The 16,651-nt window shown below is 32.0% G+C and overlaps 2 protein-coding genes across 3 annotated transcripts in view; both read right to left on the bottom strand.

Annotated features, from left to right (window-relative positions):
• The window catches only part of LOC126887287 (cell division cycle and apoptosis regulator protein 1-like), a 47,639-nt gene extending 43,589 nt beyond the window's left edge, over positions 1 to 4,050 (bottom strand). Inside the window, exon 1 of one of the 2 annotated variants that reach the window (XM_050654696.1) lies at positions 3,569 to 4,050. In XM_050654696.1, coding sequence (XP_050510653.1) covers positions 3,569 to 3,938 — 370 coding nt within the window. In that variant the 5' untranslated portion in view covers positions 3,939 to 4,050. Of the gene's footprint in view, positions 1 to 3,391 lie in introns of both variants that reach the window. The other variant, XM_050654695.1, reaches the window with a different exon arrangement.
• A 2,477-nt stretch (positions 4,051 to 6,527) lies between these two features.
• On the bottom strand, positions 6,528 to 8,467 carry LOC126886307 (uncharacterized). Its single transcript, XM_050653180.1, has 2 exons — positions 7,843 to 8,467; positions 6,528 to 7,744 (listed from the first exon to the last, which is right to left on the bottom strand). Exons 1-2 carry the CDS (start codon positions 8,465 to 8,467, stop codon positions 6,528 to 6,530), a joined length of 1,842 nt encoding a protein of 613 aa, XP_050509137.1.
• Between the last annotated feature and the right edge of the window lie 8,184 nt (positions 8,468 to 16,651).

The following is a 16,651-nucleotide window of genomic DNA, read 5'->3' on the forward strand; positions in this document are numbered from 1 at the left end:
TAGGAAAATTTCAGAATTTTTTTTTTTAAGTAGAAGGCTGTTATTGTATATTTGAATATGGTTTTTAATTACAAATAACTTTTCATAATAAAATTTTTTGATATTTTGAAATATAAAGGTACAGTGGAACCTCGATAACTCAGATTAATCGGGACCGCGGCCGATCCGGGTTATCGAAAATCCGGGTTAGCCGGAGAATATAGTAAAAATTAATAAATAACCTCCATTACAATTACAAAAACATGAAACACATATGCACAGTACACATCTAAATTACGTATAGTTGTATAGAGTGTAGAGTTTTGTTCATTTCTTGGTAAAAAACTCAGTCATACTGTAGAGATGTACCGACACCATAATATGGTAGGTCTGGATCCTGCGTACAAAAAAAAAATTGATAAATAGCAAGCTGAAAATTTGTTATTAGCTTAAGGGTGTCTAGTCGGACAAACATTAATATATGGGAACACTGGAACAGGGGAAGTTTTAACTGTGGAACAGGTTAAAAATTTGGAACGGTCAGACCACGAAAACGGCACATGTATTTTTTCCGACAGAACAGACTTAAACTCTCCGAACAGAGATTAAACTCTCATGCAAAAATCAGACTGCTATTTATCACCAAATTGGCGTTTTAATGAGTGGAACATGTAGAATATGTCAAATGACAGGAATTATGACAGGTGATAAATAGCAGTCTGATTTTTGCATGAGAGTTTAATCTCTGTTCGGAGAGTTTATGTCTGTTCTGTCGGACAAAACAAATGTGCCATTTTCGTGTTCTGACCGTTCCAAATTTTTGACCTGTTCCACAATTAAAACTGCCCCTGTTCCAGTGTTCTCATATATCAAAGTTTATCCGACTAGACACCCTTAAGCTATTAATAAATTTTTAGCTTGCTATTAATCAACTTTTTTTTCATACGCGGGATCCAGACCTATGGTAGCATAATATCATATTATGATGCTGCAATAAATTTATTTTAAAGATTCGTCTTTATCAATCGTACCTAATGTTTCTAGTTTCTTTTCCATTGTCACTGCAACAGTTTTACGTTTTGTTACCATTACGTAGACAAAGCAAACACAATCTGAAGCACGATTACATTACAGAACGGAAGTGATTAATAGGCTGTACTACACACAATACAAGAATTTTTAAATAGTCACGTCTTTTTTAAACAATGCTAAGACAGTTTGACATAAATAAAGAAAAAGGAATACAGACAGGTGTCTGTTCTTTCCGATAAGCTGAGACGGTCGCTCTGGCTGCCGCCGTGTGCATGAATCATTTTTACTATTGTACTTATGTGTTCAAATTACACAAATACACATTATCTCTGAAATATTATTTGGCCTACATACATTTTTATTTGATAAAATTGTTAAATTGTTTATTTGTTAAATTTTTGTCTGATGAAAATCGGTCCGGGTTAGCCGGACTTCCGGGTTATCGGGGGCCGACTTATCGGGGTTCCACTGTAGTTTGCTCTTGAGCGAAATTCATATTTTTTGACATACCTCGTATACTGTTGATAAAATTTGATATCTGATGATTGCATCTTAGGTTTTAGACTATGCAGAGCACTTTATAAAGAATTACTTTTTTTCGTAAAATTTATATTAAAAAAGTTTCCCATATGGTTCCAAGTTACACAGACACCCTGTATCTCAATTCCCAATTTTTATTAATGTTCATATCCATATCCCTACTATTTGGAACTACTGATTTCTCAGTATTCAGTTATGGAAAGAATATGCCTTTTCTGTTGCTAATCATCACCCCTATAAGGTCTTTTGATCTACAAATCTACATGTTTTACCAAATCTTAGGTCGTATCCGGTATGTACAATCCACAGACTGGTAACTAATTCACTACCACTATTCCACATACAATGGTATTATACAGTCATCAGACTCCACTGTCTAATCAATAAATGGAAGACCTAATGCTGTAATGACCTACATCCACAACTTTTCATCCTACAGCTTTAGATCAATATATTTGCCAAATTTTCCATTTTCATGAAAACATTTTTCTGTAACATTAAGGCATTTAGCTACCTTTTTCAGGAATAGGACTATTAGGTAGTCTTTGTAGGACTGATTCACATACTTTCCGTTTCACAAAAGGTATGCTCAAGTACTTTTTGCTATTAAATTGCAGCGGGCAACCAACTCCCTAGGGTCTGCCTCAGTGGCGGCTCGTGATTTTTACAATAGGGGAGGCTATACCTAACTGTAAAATATCTAGACAAATTTGCACTAGCAAAAAAATGCGCCAAAAAATGTAATTTAAGGCCCCATCTTTTGACCATTTTTTATTTACATTTCATATCATCCTAATTCATAATTTCATGATATCATTTTAAAAATAGTTAGTCTAATAGTAAGTTTAATACCAAAGTTTGTGTCGTTTATTTGTTAACAATTCCATCTATTTGTAAATAGATACCTATGCATATCAAAATAAATACAGATTTGAAGTTTTGCAGTCCATACATAATGAAGCTTCAAATTTTTTAAGATACCTACTCAACTGAATTTTTTTAATTCTAAACGCGGCCTACTGCGAATTCAAAAACACGATAAATTACCGATATTTTGCTTAGAGTTAGAAATATCGGAAAAAGTTATTTGAGCAAGTTGTTCCAAATATTATTATAACCCCACATACCAAATTTCATAACAAAATTCGCACTTTTAGATTTTTCATTATTTTTAGCCAGGACCCTAAAATTCGTTGTCCCGAGACGCACCCAACCACCCAACGGAGCTGAGAATCTACTCTGCCTCCCTTGGTATATCTCCGGGCAGCGTGTGATGGCGCCGTAGATGCCACTGTTAGGAGACCGGGCCTCCTTACACGCCTGCTGCGCTGCACGGAGCATTAGCAAGGGAGAATGCTGGGCTTCTCGGCTCCGTTCGTGCATCTCGGGATAACCCAGGGTCCTGCCTACAATAATATGTAATAAAACTGAGATGCGATCATGCATTCTAATGCTAATGCGTAATGCTCCGTACGTATGGATAAATTAGTGATAATATGGAATTTACACGTTGTATAATAGTGAGAGTAATTGTTGTTTTCGCGATTCATGATAAACAAAACATTATAGAGTGTGTAAAAAATTTATGGGGAGGCTGAGCCTCCCTTGCCTCCTCTGACGAGCCGCCACTGGTCTGCCTTAACTATGCTACCCTGGCTACTAAAATAGGTACCTACACACCGACTTTATCCTTACTAGTTGGAGATTTTAAATATAATTTTGCTGTTTTGCCATATATTGTACATTGGTCACATCATTTAGTAAGCCAAACAGGGAAAACCATTAGTCTTGAATGTGTTAAAAACTCAATTGGCATACAAGTTACGAAATATATAAATACCTGTTATAACCTGTATGCGAGTAGCGTTCCACTTAAAAGGCATATTAGGGGTATTCTGGGCTTCTACGAGTACCCGATCTCCAACAGTAGGACGAGAGCCCATAACACACACATTCATTTGAAACACAACTTCTTCATCAACTAAACCGAAGTTATCGTGCATCTGAGTGACCTTACCAGTGAAAACTCTCTGCCTTCCAGATCCGTTATTCTGACTATTTTGCAACGGCAAGTTCGACTGGAAAGCTTTAGGGTTTAGTCCTCTACTATTCGGGTAAGATACTTGTTGGAAAATTGGGTTGCTAGCAACTTGGGAGCTGAGTGCAGCTGCAGCCGTCATTGCATTGTTTATTTGTTGTAACCCTAGCCCCAGGTTCTGCTGTTGAAGTCCCAATGGGTTTTGAAAAATTTGTTGATTTCCCGGAAAGGGGACCATGTTTCCTAGACCACCGGGTTGTTGTGATTGTAATTGATTCTGATTCATTAAGTTGGAGGAGTTGTTAGTTCTCCCCCATGCTTTATTATTATATCCCATATTATTATTCATCTTTCACGAAGGACGAACACAATACAAATTAACAAATTATAATATAAAGTATGAAATTGAAAAATTGAAAGCTTCTTTTGATTGCGTCACTTTTGCTTTCGTTATGTTTTATTTTTGACATAATTACTGACATATGACAGTTTATGTATTATGTGGCTGTGTTCCACAATTGAACATAAATTATAAATTTTTTTAAATTCCAATTTTTTAAATTCTTAATTCATTTCTGTTATTCACAATATATACTTTTTCTTTTACTAATTTTTCTGTTTATAACTTTTTTCCTAATTAACTGTCTTCTTATAGTTATTTCAACTATTGTCTTTTAGGTCTTTATTAGGTCTTTATTACATCACATTTTTCCACTCATGTTTTCATTAAATTTACTTGTTTTAAAATATCTTATTCAAAACCTAATTATAGTCCAAGTAATTAAGCTTAAAATAGGAAAAAACATCGCAATTTTTACAGAATGGATCGATTTGCTTGAAAATTTGAGAATAAGCAGTGAATAGCCCAAGGATCAAAATCTATATCATGCCAAAAGGCGCTTTTACCATGGGGGTGGTTGCCACCACATCGCGGGGGTGCAAATTTTTTCTATATATTTTAATCACAAAAGTTGGTAAAAACGTTCATTCTAAGCAAAAAACGTTTCAATCATTTTTTTGATAAAATTGATAGTTTTCGAATTATTCGCTATCGAAAGTACCTATTAGTTTTATATTTAAAAATCCATGTTTTTAATAAGTTTTCTGCTAATAACTCCAAAAGTTTTCGTTTTATCAAAACAACTTTACTTGATCAATAGATAGCAAAAACGCGTTCCAAGATTGCGGCTACAATTTTGAATATTTTTTCGAGATATTTGGCACACGTATTCGTAATATAATAAAGAATGGCGGTACAGAGCCCAATTTGAAAAATATATTAATATGTGGAAATTACTCTGTAATTAAATACAATATTAAAAAACGAGCCTGTACCGCCATTAAGAAGAAAAAATAATACACTTTCTTCAAATAAACTTTTTATTCGATGTCTAGATTTTGTGTCATTTTGGAACTACTAATGAAATAAAAAATTTTAGTAGTTCCAAAACGACACAAAATCTAGGCATCGGATAAAAAAGTTTATTTGAAGAAAGTGTATTTTTTTGTTCTTCTTAATGGCGGTACAGGCTCGGTTTTTTAATATTGTATTTAATTACAGAGTAATGTCCACATATTAATATATTTTTCAAATTGGGCTCTATACCGCCATTCTTTATTATAGTACGAATACGTGTGCCAAATATCTCGAAAAAATATTCAAAATTACAGCCGCAATCTTGGAACACGTTTTTTCTATCTGTTGATCGCTACTGTATCACCTTGACCAATAGTAATTGAGCTATACTGTATTATATATTGGCTCGTCTTCGTCAAATGCTAAATATTGTAGTTTCAAAGTCAAAAGACGGGAAAACTATGCATTTTTCGAGGACAACTTGTTCAAACTAATTTAAAGTACTTAAAAATATCTATCTCCAGAAATAAAAAAAAGTCTCTAGCTCAAAAATTAAGTGACTTATAATGAAAAGAATGTCAGTACTTATTTTTTTCAGCGAAAAAGTGATCACAAGCAACCCCCTCATCACCACCCTAATTAAAATCAGTCATTGACCTTATTTGGTATTTTTTATTTATGTATTGTTAATAGGTTCTAGAAGTTTGACCGGCTTAGAATGATTAGTTTAAAAAAAATGTGAGTTAAAATTAATAACGAATTTTTGTAGTTTGGAAAAAAATGGTCTCTTCTTCAGAATAGCAAGATTAGGGAGATACGAAAAAATGTTTAAATATGAAATTGTAGCTTATTTAATTCCGAAAAACCTGGCTTGCAAACATTTTTTCTACGGCAAAAATTGAGTGAGCTATTGACATTTAAAACTTGTAATAACATGTAAAAACCACCTCTACCAACCCTTTCAAAGTCACCTCTTTTTGCGACTGAGGATCTTAAAAAGATTTAATACTAATTGGCTTATAGATCTTGTAAAAACCTACAAATTTATTTTTTATCAATCTTTCTAAGATAAAAAATAAAAAGTTACGGTTAAAAAATCAATATATTTTTTTTGAAAAAGAAAGGAGAAATCCAATTGGAAGCATAATCAGTGGTGTCGCGAGAGCTTTTTTTTGGGGGGGGGGGGGGAGAATGAAAAATATTCCCAACTCTCATACTTTATTTTATTTACATAGGTACACCTTTTTCCAAAATTCAGAATAATTAGTTATTATAATAATAAACATATTTTATGTAAGTAATAACTTTACTATAATCAAAACATAAAATAAATACACAGCGTTTTTATAACATTACCTTATTTCATACGTATTATATTTACATAAGTAGTTGTTTAGATTAACAGGATTAGGACAAAGAAAAAGACTACAAATTTTAAATAAAGTCGAAACGTCGGCAGTTTAAAAAAAAATAAAAAAGAAAAACTCTGGAGATTTTTTGTCCTAATCCTGTTACCTGAAAGACTATTTACAAAAAAGGACGATATTACGTATTCTTCCATTTTATTTAAGCCCTAAAATGTTATTTTAAAATTATTCGCCTTTTCTTTAGAGTTGCCCACTTATCAATTGTGTAACCTAAATCTAATTTTAACGCCATGTCAGATTCACACTTTAATAGCATTAAATTATCAAGCCGTTCATCAGACATTGTTGTTCTTAACACATTTTTAATAATTTTTAATTGACTAAAGCTCCTTTCGTTGGTTGAAACACCATAGGGTACAGTCAATACAAACATACAAAAGCAAAATGCTTGATTTAAATTATCTTTTAACTTGGTTACATTAGATAATAGTTCAGGAAAAGAACTTACTTTAGAGTTCATATCAAATAAAACTTCTAATTCACCTTGTAAAGAATGGACATCAGGCTTTTTAGAACCTGGAGGAAACATGGCAACAATGTCACCTAAAATCTTTAAGGTAATATTTCTTTTATCAAGTGGAAATGTTAAAACTGAATACAGTGGCTCAATTGATTTTTTGATATGCTCAAAATTATCATTTAAACCACTTGATAAGGTATCCAAAATTTCCTGGAAATCTCGCCTATAAAAAGTTTTTAAATCCATATCGACTTCAGTGTCACGATTTTCATCAATTTTTTTTGGCATAATCCTTCGTCTATGATATTTCGAAAAATCAGAATAAGGATCAATATTTAATTTTTCGGCATATTTTATGGCACTTTCAATTAGACTATTTAAACTGTTATGGTCATAATCGGTATTTCTTAAATTAAGGGCAGTAGTTTTTATCAAATTAATGCAGTCTATTATATTTAAATTAGGTGTTTCTGTCGTTTCAGTTAAAATTTTAATTTTTGGTAAAATATTTTTTAGAAAAAAGAAGCTAGCTATGAAATCAAAATTTAAAATCTTTTTGTAAAGTCCCAATGCTTTAGTTCTTGTAGAACCATCAAATTCTCTATTTTTGGAAATGTCTGATAGAACTTCAATAATTTGATCTACTGTTTGGTTAAGAGCTCTGACTGAGTCTGCCTTTGCAGTCCATCTGGTTCTTGAAAGGTTTTTAAGTTGAACTGATTTATCTATTTCTTGTATTTTTTCTTGCAGGTGTTTAAATCTTTTTGTGCTTGATGTAAAAAATACGTAAAGTTCTTCAAGAGTGTCAAAAAAGTTTCTAATCAATGCACTTACGTTACAAGCATGTTCAAGCACTGTATTAGTCTTGTGATCTTGACAGGGAATGTAAGGTACATTGTGCTCGACGATATCTGTAATTTTTTTTGTACGCCATTAAAACGACCGGACATGTTACTAGCAAAATCATATGATTGAAAAGCAAGTTTAGAACTATCTATTTCCAACTCACTTAGGCATTTAATTAACAACTCGGCCATACCCAGTCCGGATTTATCGCAACATTCAACGGTCTTAATAAGCCTTTCGTGAATATTACCCTTATTGTCGGCATAACGTATTACCAGGGAGAGTATATCCTTATGGGATAAATCAAGTGTCGTATCAGCCATTATCGAAAAAAATAAACATTCTTTAATTTCTTCAATTATCAAACTACGTACCTCTGATCCAATTAAAGAGATCATTTCATTTTGAGATTCACCACTCATGTATGTCACATGATAAGGGCGCAATTTTCTGTCGTCAAACCATTGTTTCACGACACTGTTATGTCGTGATATAAGGTTTACAATTTGTCCAAAATTTCCTTCGGAAGCCGAATCAGATTTTCGAAAACCCAATCCTAGAATGCCTAATGTTCTGATTGTATCCATTAAAACCCATAAAACTCTCTTATTTTGACTATGGATTTTCTCTTGTTCGATTAATGTATTTCTCTTATTTTTATCTAGGAAAACATCAATATGCCTTTCTGTAATCAAGAAATTACAATAATCGGACAATGCCGCTTTATGAGCCATGGATGAAAAATGTTGTTGAAGTTTGCCCAATTTATTTTTTCCAGCACTTTTCATTTTTCCCCACCCCCTTTTACACCTCCTTCAACCCAAGAGCTTTCCCCTTTTTCCCGCCCTATACCCTTTGGAAATAAGCAGCAAACAAAACAGAAAACAGAGTCATTTATGGTACTATATTCTAAAAATTCAAATTCATTATACCATTGGGCATTAAACCTATTCTTTCCATCTGATGGAAATGCCGCTAAGCGAGGTTGATGGGGTCCCAAACGAATAAGATAGTTTTTTTGATTAGTACTTAACTTAGAAGGGCGCATTGCAGGATCATGATTTACTATATTATCAGAAAGACTATTTTGGTCATCAATTTCAAAAGAAATATTATCTTTGTTTAAATTTGCTAGCACTTCATTGGCAATATCTATTATTGAGTTGCAATTCTGCCTAAGTTCTGTCACGGAATTTAAAATATCAATTGTAGTCATTTTTTCATCTAAAATTTCTGATTTATGATATTTTTCTAACAGCCCTTTGCTTTCATTTAAAGAGTCTAACAGATACGAAAATTTTCCTAACAGTGATATAAAAGATTTTTCTTCACCTGGTTGATCAGAAGAAATAGTGTTTGATAAGCATTGGGTTGCTTCATCGTCAGTATTTATAGAGATTACGTCTGGTTCCACGTCTATATCACTGGGGATGGTAGTACTGGCACTTGGCATATTCAGGTCCATATTTTCACTAACATCAGTATTTTCACTCCCATCGATCTTTTTGTAGGGGCTATCGTTAGAGCTTATTCGAACGGAATCGGTGTCAGAAGCAGTAGAAGTAGCCTTAAGTAAAAGGATTATTATTATGCCAAATTATACCAAAAAATATTTAAAAAATTATATGGATATTGCAGTAAACTTTTTCTATTATGCCTATATACACCTATAAATATTTCGGTTTTATCTTACCTCAATTATAGTTTCTGTTTCTGCCTCATATTTCCGTTTCTTTAACGCAGCCTCAAATGGGTTTGCAGGCGCCCCAATATTTTGTATGGATACTCTTTTTCCACCATGTTTAACTTTTTCATGTTGACTTTTAAAATCATTGTTAAACACAGATTTACATTCGCAGCATTGCACTTTGTATCTTTTAGGTTTCATTTTTCTTTTAATTTATGGTTTACCGCAAGTAGAATTATGCCTACAAATTAAAAACCGTTGCTAGTGAAATCAATATTTTCACATCACATCAAAATAAAAATTTAAAATTAATATTTTAGATAATTCTTACATAATTTTAAACTCAACAACAAAGCGAAGCCAATTTAATTTTTACTTACCAAAGATAAAAGTCCAAAATTTCCAAACTGCATTTACTCAGTCAAATTAATTAATACTCGAATAATGAATTGCAGCTCCACGCAACTGCTTCAAACAAATTGTAATTAATAATATTTAATATAATTTACCAGTGTAGCAGTAAATTAACACTAATAATTAAAGTGTGTTTTTATAACCCATTCGGTCACTCGGCCTTATTCACTTAACACCAAATAAAACCTGAACCCGGCTTACAGCTTACACCAAACAGAGTACAAAATATATTTTCAGCGATTCCCCTAACGTGTAACAAATTGTGAATCACTCAACCAGGGCACGCGGCACGCGTAGGCGTAGCAAGTTATTTAATTGACGCGTTGCCGGTTGCGGCGGCGCGGCATTGCCACATAGAAAACGAATTCAAAGAAATGAAAGAAATTCAACCCAAACTTTATTTTTTAACTTTATTTTTTTAAATTTTATTTCTTTTCCAGTCGGAGTCGGGATTTATAATTTTCTTAATAAATTTTCCAACTGAATCTCTATTGGGGGGGGGGATAATCCCCCCTCACCCCCCGTATGGCGACACCACTGAGCATAATAATGTAAGTTAGCGGTGTTTTTAGCCATTGGCCTTATTTATGCTTATTTATTTATGTATTATTAATAGATTCTAAAAGTTTGGCTGGCTTAGAATGATTAGTTTTTAAAGAACTGAAGTTAAAAGCGAACAACGAATTTTTGTAGTTTGGTAAAAAAGGCCATTTTCTTCACTATAGAAAGATTAGCATCAGTGATAGGAAAAAATGTTTAAATATAAAATTGTAGGTTATTTAATTCCCAGGAACTTGGTTTGAAAATATTTTTTCTACGGCAAAAATTGAGTGAATCGTAAATGAGTAAGTATATCGAAAATCGTTGATTTTTTCTATACAAAACTAACACTTTCGATAGCGAATAAATCGAACACTGTTAATTTTATCAAAAAAATGTATAGGGCATTTTTTGCTTAGAATAAACGTGTTTTTAAGAACTTTTGCGGTCAAAATATAATAAAAAATTTCCACCCCCCAAGATGGGGTGGCAACCACCTTCATGGTAAAAGCGCCTTTCGAAATCATATTTTATATATTTTGATCCTTGGACTATCCACTACTTATTCTCAAATTTTCAAGTAAATCGATTCATTCTGTAAAAATTGCGAGGTGAAAAGCTTCGTTTCCTGGCCTATTAGAAGCAAAACTCTCTTCATTATATATAGTCCTGTCGCCAGGGGGGGTACAACGGCCTCCTTAATTCAGATGGACTTACCCAAGTTTTTTTTATATATTTTGACCCGCAGAATACGAATTTTTTGGGTAACAGTTGATCCGGATGTCGATAAGATTGTTATAGACAAAGAACTTGAGGAATTACATAACAGCGATTTCTCGCAAAACAAAGCATCTTTTTATATTTTTTGGGTCATTTTAAGCAAAAAATATTCCTACAAGTTTTTTCGTACATTGCATAGTTTTCGAGATAACCGAGGTTGAACTTTCAAAAAATCGAAAAATTGTTATTTTTGAACCCGAATAACTTTTGATTAAAAAATAAAGTAGCAATTCTGCTTACCGCATTTGAAAGTTTAGGTCAAATTATATCGGTTTTGATTATTTGCATTGCTAAAAATTCATTATTTTATTGTTAAACAAAGCTATAAACACCTAGTATGTGAGTGATGTTTTCAATGATTTCTCATTTAAAATCGAACGAGTAGGTAGAGTAGCTACAAGTGCAAGCGAGGCAATTTCTACGTAGCATGCGTTAAAACGCATGTATTAGGCACGGGAAACACTATGTGTTTATGTATATTTTAACAATAAAAAAATTAATTTTTAGCAATGCAAATAACCAAAACCGGTATAATTTGACTTAAACTTTCAAATGCGGTAAGCAGAATTGCTACTTTATTTTTTAATCAAAAGTTATTCGGGTTCAAAAATTGCAATTTTTCGATTTTTTGAAAGTTCAACCGCAGTTATCTCGAAAACTATGCATTCTACGAAAAAACTTGTAGGAATATTTTTTGCTTAAAATGACCCAAAAAATACAAAAAGATGTTTTGTTTTGCGAGAAATCGCTGTTATGTAATTCCTCAAGTTCTTTGTCTATAACAATCTTATCGACATCCGGATCAACTGTTACCCAAAAAATTCGTATTCTACGGGTCAAAATATATAAAAAAAACTTGGTAAGTCCATCTGAATTAAGGAGGCCGTTGTACCCCCCCTGGCGACAGGACTAATATTACAATACATATTCCACAGTACCTAGTGTACAGGGTGAGGCAGATAAAGGGCCTATTAGAAATATCTCGAGAACTCAAGGTAAGAAAATTATGAAAATCGGAATACAGGGGTTTTGAGGTGTGAACTATTTAATGAAAATATTTTGGTCTCTTTGATACTTCCGGTTATACCGGAAGTTAGTTGTAACTTCGTTTTTTTAAATAGGACACCCTGTATATTTTTACATTTTTGGATTCTACTTGATTCAGGGCAGGTTAAAAGATAATTACGTTTTTGAAGTTATACTTCTTTACGGGCGTAATGACGGTGAAATTTTATATGGGAAAACCTAGCGACCGGGCGCATGCGCATTATAACTTTGTTCTGATTGGATGTTCAAATGACATGACAAAAATTATCCAATATGGCAGCTGTGGCACAGCTGTGGAACTGTGCATGGTTTTGTTATAATGTATGCTTGTTGCGTTTTAAAATTTGTAGGAAGAGAAACAACAAACAAAAAGTTAGTTAATGGTTATACTGCCTTTTTAAATAGTTTTCATATTATATTTTTGGACTTATTGACATAGAAGAGATGATTGTTGCATGCCAATGTGAAAGCTCATCAAACTGTGCCTAGTATGAGTGCCGCAGATCTCGCTTATTCAAAGCTAAAGAATCTTTCACTGGTAAGTGTTTTATAAATAGTTGATCAAATTTTGTTATGATATTTGAACATAGCCACTTTGCACGACGCAAGTGATTGCGAAATTTATTAGTCGTTATACGGGCTCCGATACCTACCTTGAACCTACCAAAATACATAAGTAGTATGTAATACTTTTATTTTACACCTTAATATTCACCTAATATATTGTCTTCTTACTCTATGTTTTGTTGTATTTTTTCAATTCTAAATCATTTCAATTCAAAATCAAAATAATTTGATTTACATAAGTTAAAAATGTCAAAAGGTTAATCTGTTTAGTTAGACGATCTTCGCACATAATGACAAGCTGTCTCTGTGGCGAAGTTTTAATGCGGGTGAATCCCAATACAACGCATATACCAGCCGCGTGGTAAGTTGGTTCGAATCCCAATAGAAACTTTTATTTTTTTTTATTTTTTTTTATACATTTTATGATTGTAAGTATATTTATTATATAATTTTATTTTCAGAAAATACGTATTTAGTTAAAAAAATTTCCGACAATTAATGTTCAGAAATCATTTGTGGCATTTTTAATGTGTTTTTTGGCACTGTTTTAATAAAAATTTTTGAGAAGTAGTAAGTATAAATTAATTTAATATTTAAATAAAATATAAATAAAAAGTATATTAATTTCGTTTATAATCATATAATCATATAATAGAAGTATAACTTCTTACGTGCGTACAAAGTACACACACATTCTTTTTTTATTAATTTCGTAGTAAAATTCACACCCTGTAGAATTGTAGTATGACATAATAAACTCTGTTTATGTTCAAATGATTTTAAATATAGTTTACTATGTTAATAATTATTGGTATAGTTAAATTTTTCCTTTTTTGTATACAGGGTTGGTCGAAACTCAGAATGAGTATTTTCTGAGTTTTCTTAAATGGAACACCCTGTATTTTAGTATTGTAATGAAATGTTATTTTAGGATACTTTTTAATTTCTTAAGCAATCCCTGTACCTAAATGCTTCAATTTGTGAGTTATTGGTGATTCAATCCAAACATTAATTGCAACACAAAATATCTGAAATTTTATTAGGTTGGCCGTAAAAATATTCAATCACAAATAATTTTTCGAAAATAAATACATACTAATCGAGACTGATACTTAAAATTGCCAATAATGGTTGAGCTATCAAAATATCTACGTAGTTAAGATTGTTGGTGCGATTAACAATTAAGCACAAATTAAAGCAGTTGGATATAGGGAATGCTTAAGAAATTAAAAAGTACCATAAAATACCATTTCATTACAATACTAAAATATAGTGTGTTCCATTTAAGAAAACTCAGAAAATACACATTCCGTGTTTCGACCCACCCTGTATACTAAAATTCAAAATTTAGCTATACTAATAATTGGTAACAATAGTACACCATATTAAAAATCATTTGAACATATATATATATATATATATATATATATATATATATATATATATATATATATATATATATATATAACAGGTATATAATATTTGCTGAACAGTTAGGAAACAAGGCTGAAATATTGGGGTAGCAGCAATCTCAAAGAAAACTCTTTATAATAGTTCCAAGCTTTCGAAAATGTTTATTTTCATCATCAGGGAAACTACAATCATAAATAGACAGTATTTAACAAATAGGCTAACTGAAATCAATAATAATTGCTATCTTTGTGTTACCAAAAATCCAGAACACCATAGTTTCCTTTCACTAAACCAGGTGTCGAGGATCCCCAAAAACACAAAAACAACAAAAAATTGTTTTGAGAAATGCAGAGTCAATACTTTCACTAAAAACACTGCACATCACAAAACAATCTTACTAAAGAGTTACTTATATGTTTGTACTTACATTATATTATTATTTTTCAATTTATACTCGATTTTTAGAACAATTTTTTATATATAGTTTTTAATTTTAATTTTTATATACGATTTGTACCAGGACAAAATTTCGTTTTATATGTCAGTGTTTAACAACTAGGCTCAACATCCTCAAATAATGTAAGTACAAACATATAAGTAACTCTTTAGTAAGATTGTTTTGTGATGTGCAGTGTTTTTAGTGAAAGTATTGACTCTGCATTTCTCAAAACAATTTTTTGTTGTTTTTGTGTTTTTGGGGATCCTCGACACCTGGTTTAGTGAGAGGAAACTATGGTGTTCTGGATTTTTGGTAACACAAAGATAGCAATTATTATTGATTTCAGTTAGCCTATTTGTTAAATACTGTCTATTTATGATTGTAGTTTCCCTGATGATGAAAATAAACATTTTCGAAAGCTTGGAACTATTATAAAGAGTTTTCTTTGAGATTGCTGCTACCCCAATATTTCAGCCTTGTTTTATATATATATATATATATATATATATATATATATATATATATAAAGGGATTTTGATGTAAAACTACTACAATTCTACAGGGTGTGAATTTTGCTACGAAATTAATAAAAAAACGTAATTATCTTTTAATATACCCTATATAATATTACAAAACCTTATATTTTAAGAAATAAGAAATCAAGGAGAATCTAAAAATGTAAAAATATATAGGGTGTCCCATTTAAATAAACGAAGTTACAATCAACTTCCGGTGTAACCGGAAGTAGCAAAGAGACCAAAATATTTTCATTAAATAGTTCACACCTCAAAACCCCTATATTCCGATTTTCATAATTTTCTTTAATTTAGTTCTCGTGATATTTCTAATAGGCCCTTTATCTGCCTCACCCTATATATCATGTGTATATATTATGAGGTATACAAGGCTTATAGCAGGAGACCTGAAAGCTATGGACGTGCAGAATTAGATGGAGATCTCAAGACAGAAGAGTGGGGGCATGTTGTCGAGTAGGCTAAAACCCACGAAGTAAGAGTAAGTAAGGTGTTGGATCGATAGCAGCCTAAATTCTGATATGGAAATAAGGTCGAGAATAAACAGAACAGGCCAGAAAATCGTTAGAAAAACTAAAAAGACTGCTATCTGATTCTAGAATAAAACTAGAAATTCGACTACGTTTATCAAAATGCTATGTCTGCTAGACTCTTCTCTATACAGTTGAAACGTGGACCCTTAAAACGGCAACCGTAAATAAATTGGAGGCCTTTGAAATGTGGATCTAGCGCAGAATCCTCAAAATTTCATGGACTTCGCATACTTCAAACGAAGAAGTGCTGGATAGAATAGGCAAGGAACGAGAACTTTTCAACACAATGAAAGTTAGAAAAACATCATATCCAGGCCACGCATACTGTGAAATAATAAATAAATGTACCAATATGCTCAACTAATAGTGAGAGTAATGATCGAGGTAGAGGTAAAAGGGTAGACTACTGAAGGAACAAACTATCCGTGGCTTGTGGCTTAGAAACATATGACACATGACACTGGGCAGGGCTAAATTTTGAACAGCTAATAAGGACAACTGAAGACAGACAAGAGTTTGCAATAATTGTAGTAGCTAACCTCCATTAAGGAAAGCCAGGAGAGGGCACTTTCAGAAGAAGATAAGACATAATAATATTTTAGTGATTATTGTTTCCATAATAAAATGTGAAAAATTGAAAAATATTATAAGTACCAGTTAATCTTTTATTCTATTATTTTATTAGTTGTTTTAGTTGCAGTTGCAATATATGGGAAAAAGATAACATGCCTGAAGAATGGAAGAACGGACTCATTATACCAGTTTTTAAAAAAGAGATCCAACTGTTTGCAGCAACTATAGAGCAATTACGCTATAAAATACAACATATAAGATCATGACAACAATAATTATAAGAAATCGTCTAACCAGATACACAGAAAAAAATCTATGCCATATGTTATTTATTGATTTCCAACAGGCTTTCCACAGCATCTATAGAAAACAGCTATAGCTATGGTTCATTTTTTAAATAGGAGGAGTAAACTTAAACGACATATTCACACACAATATTGACCATG

The sequence above is a fragment of the Diabrotica virgifera genome, chromosome 6 (genome assembly GCF_917563875.1).
Source record: "Diabrotica virgifera virgifera chromosome 6, PGI_DIABVI_V3a".
Lineage (NCBI taxonomy): Eukaryota > Metazoa > Arthropoda > Insecta > Coleoptera > Chrysomelidae > Diabrotica > Diabrotica virgifera.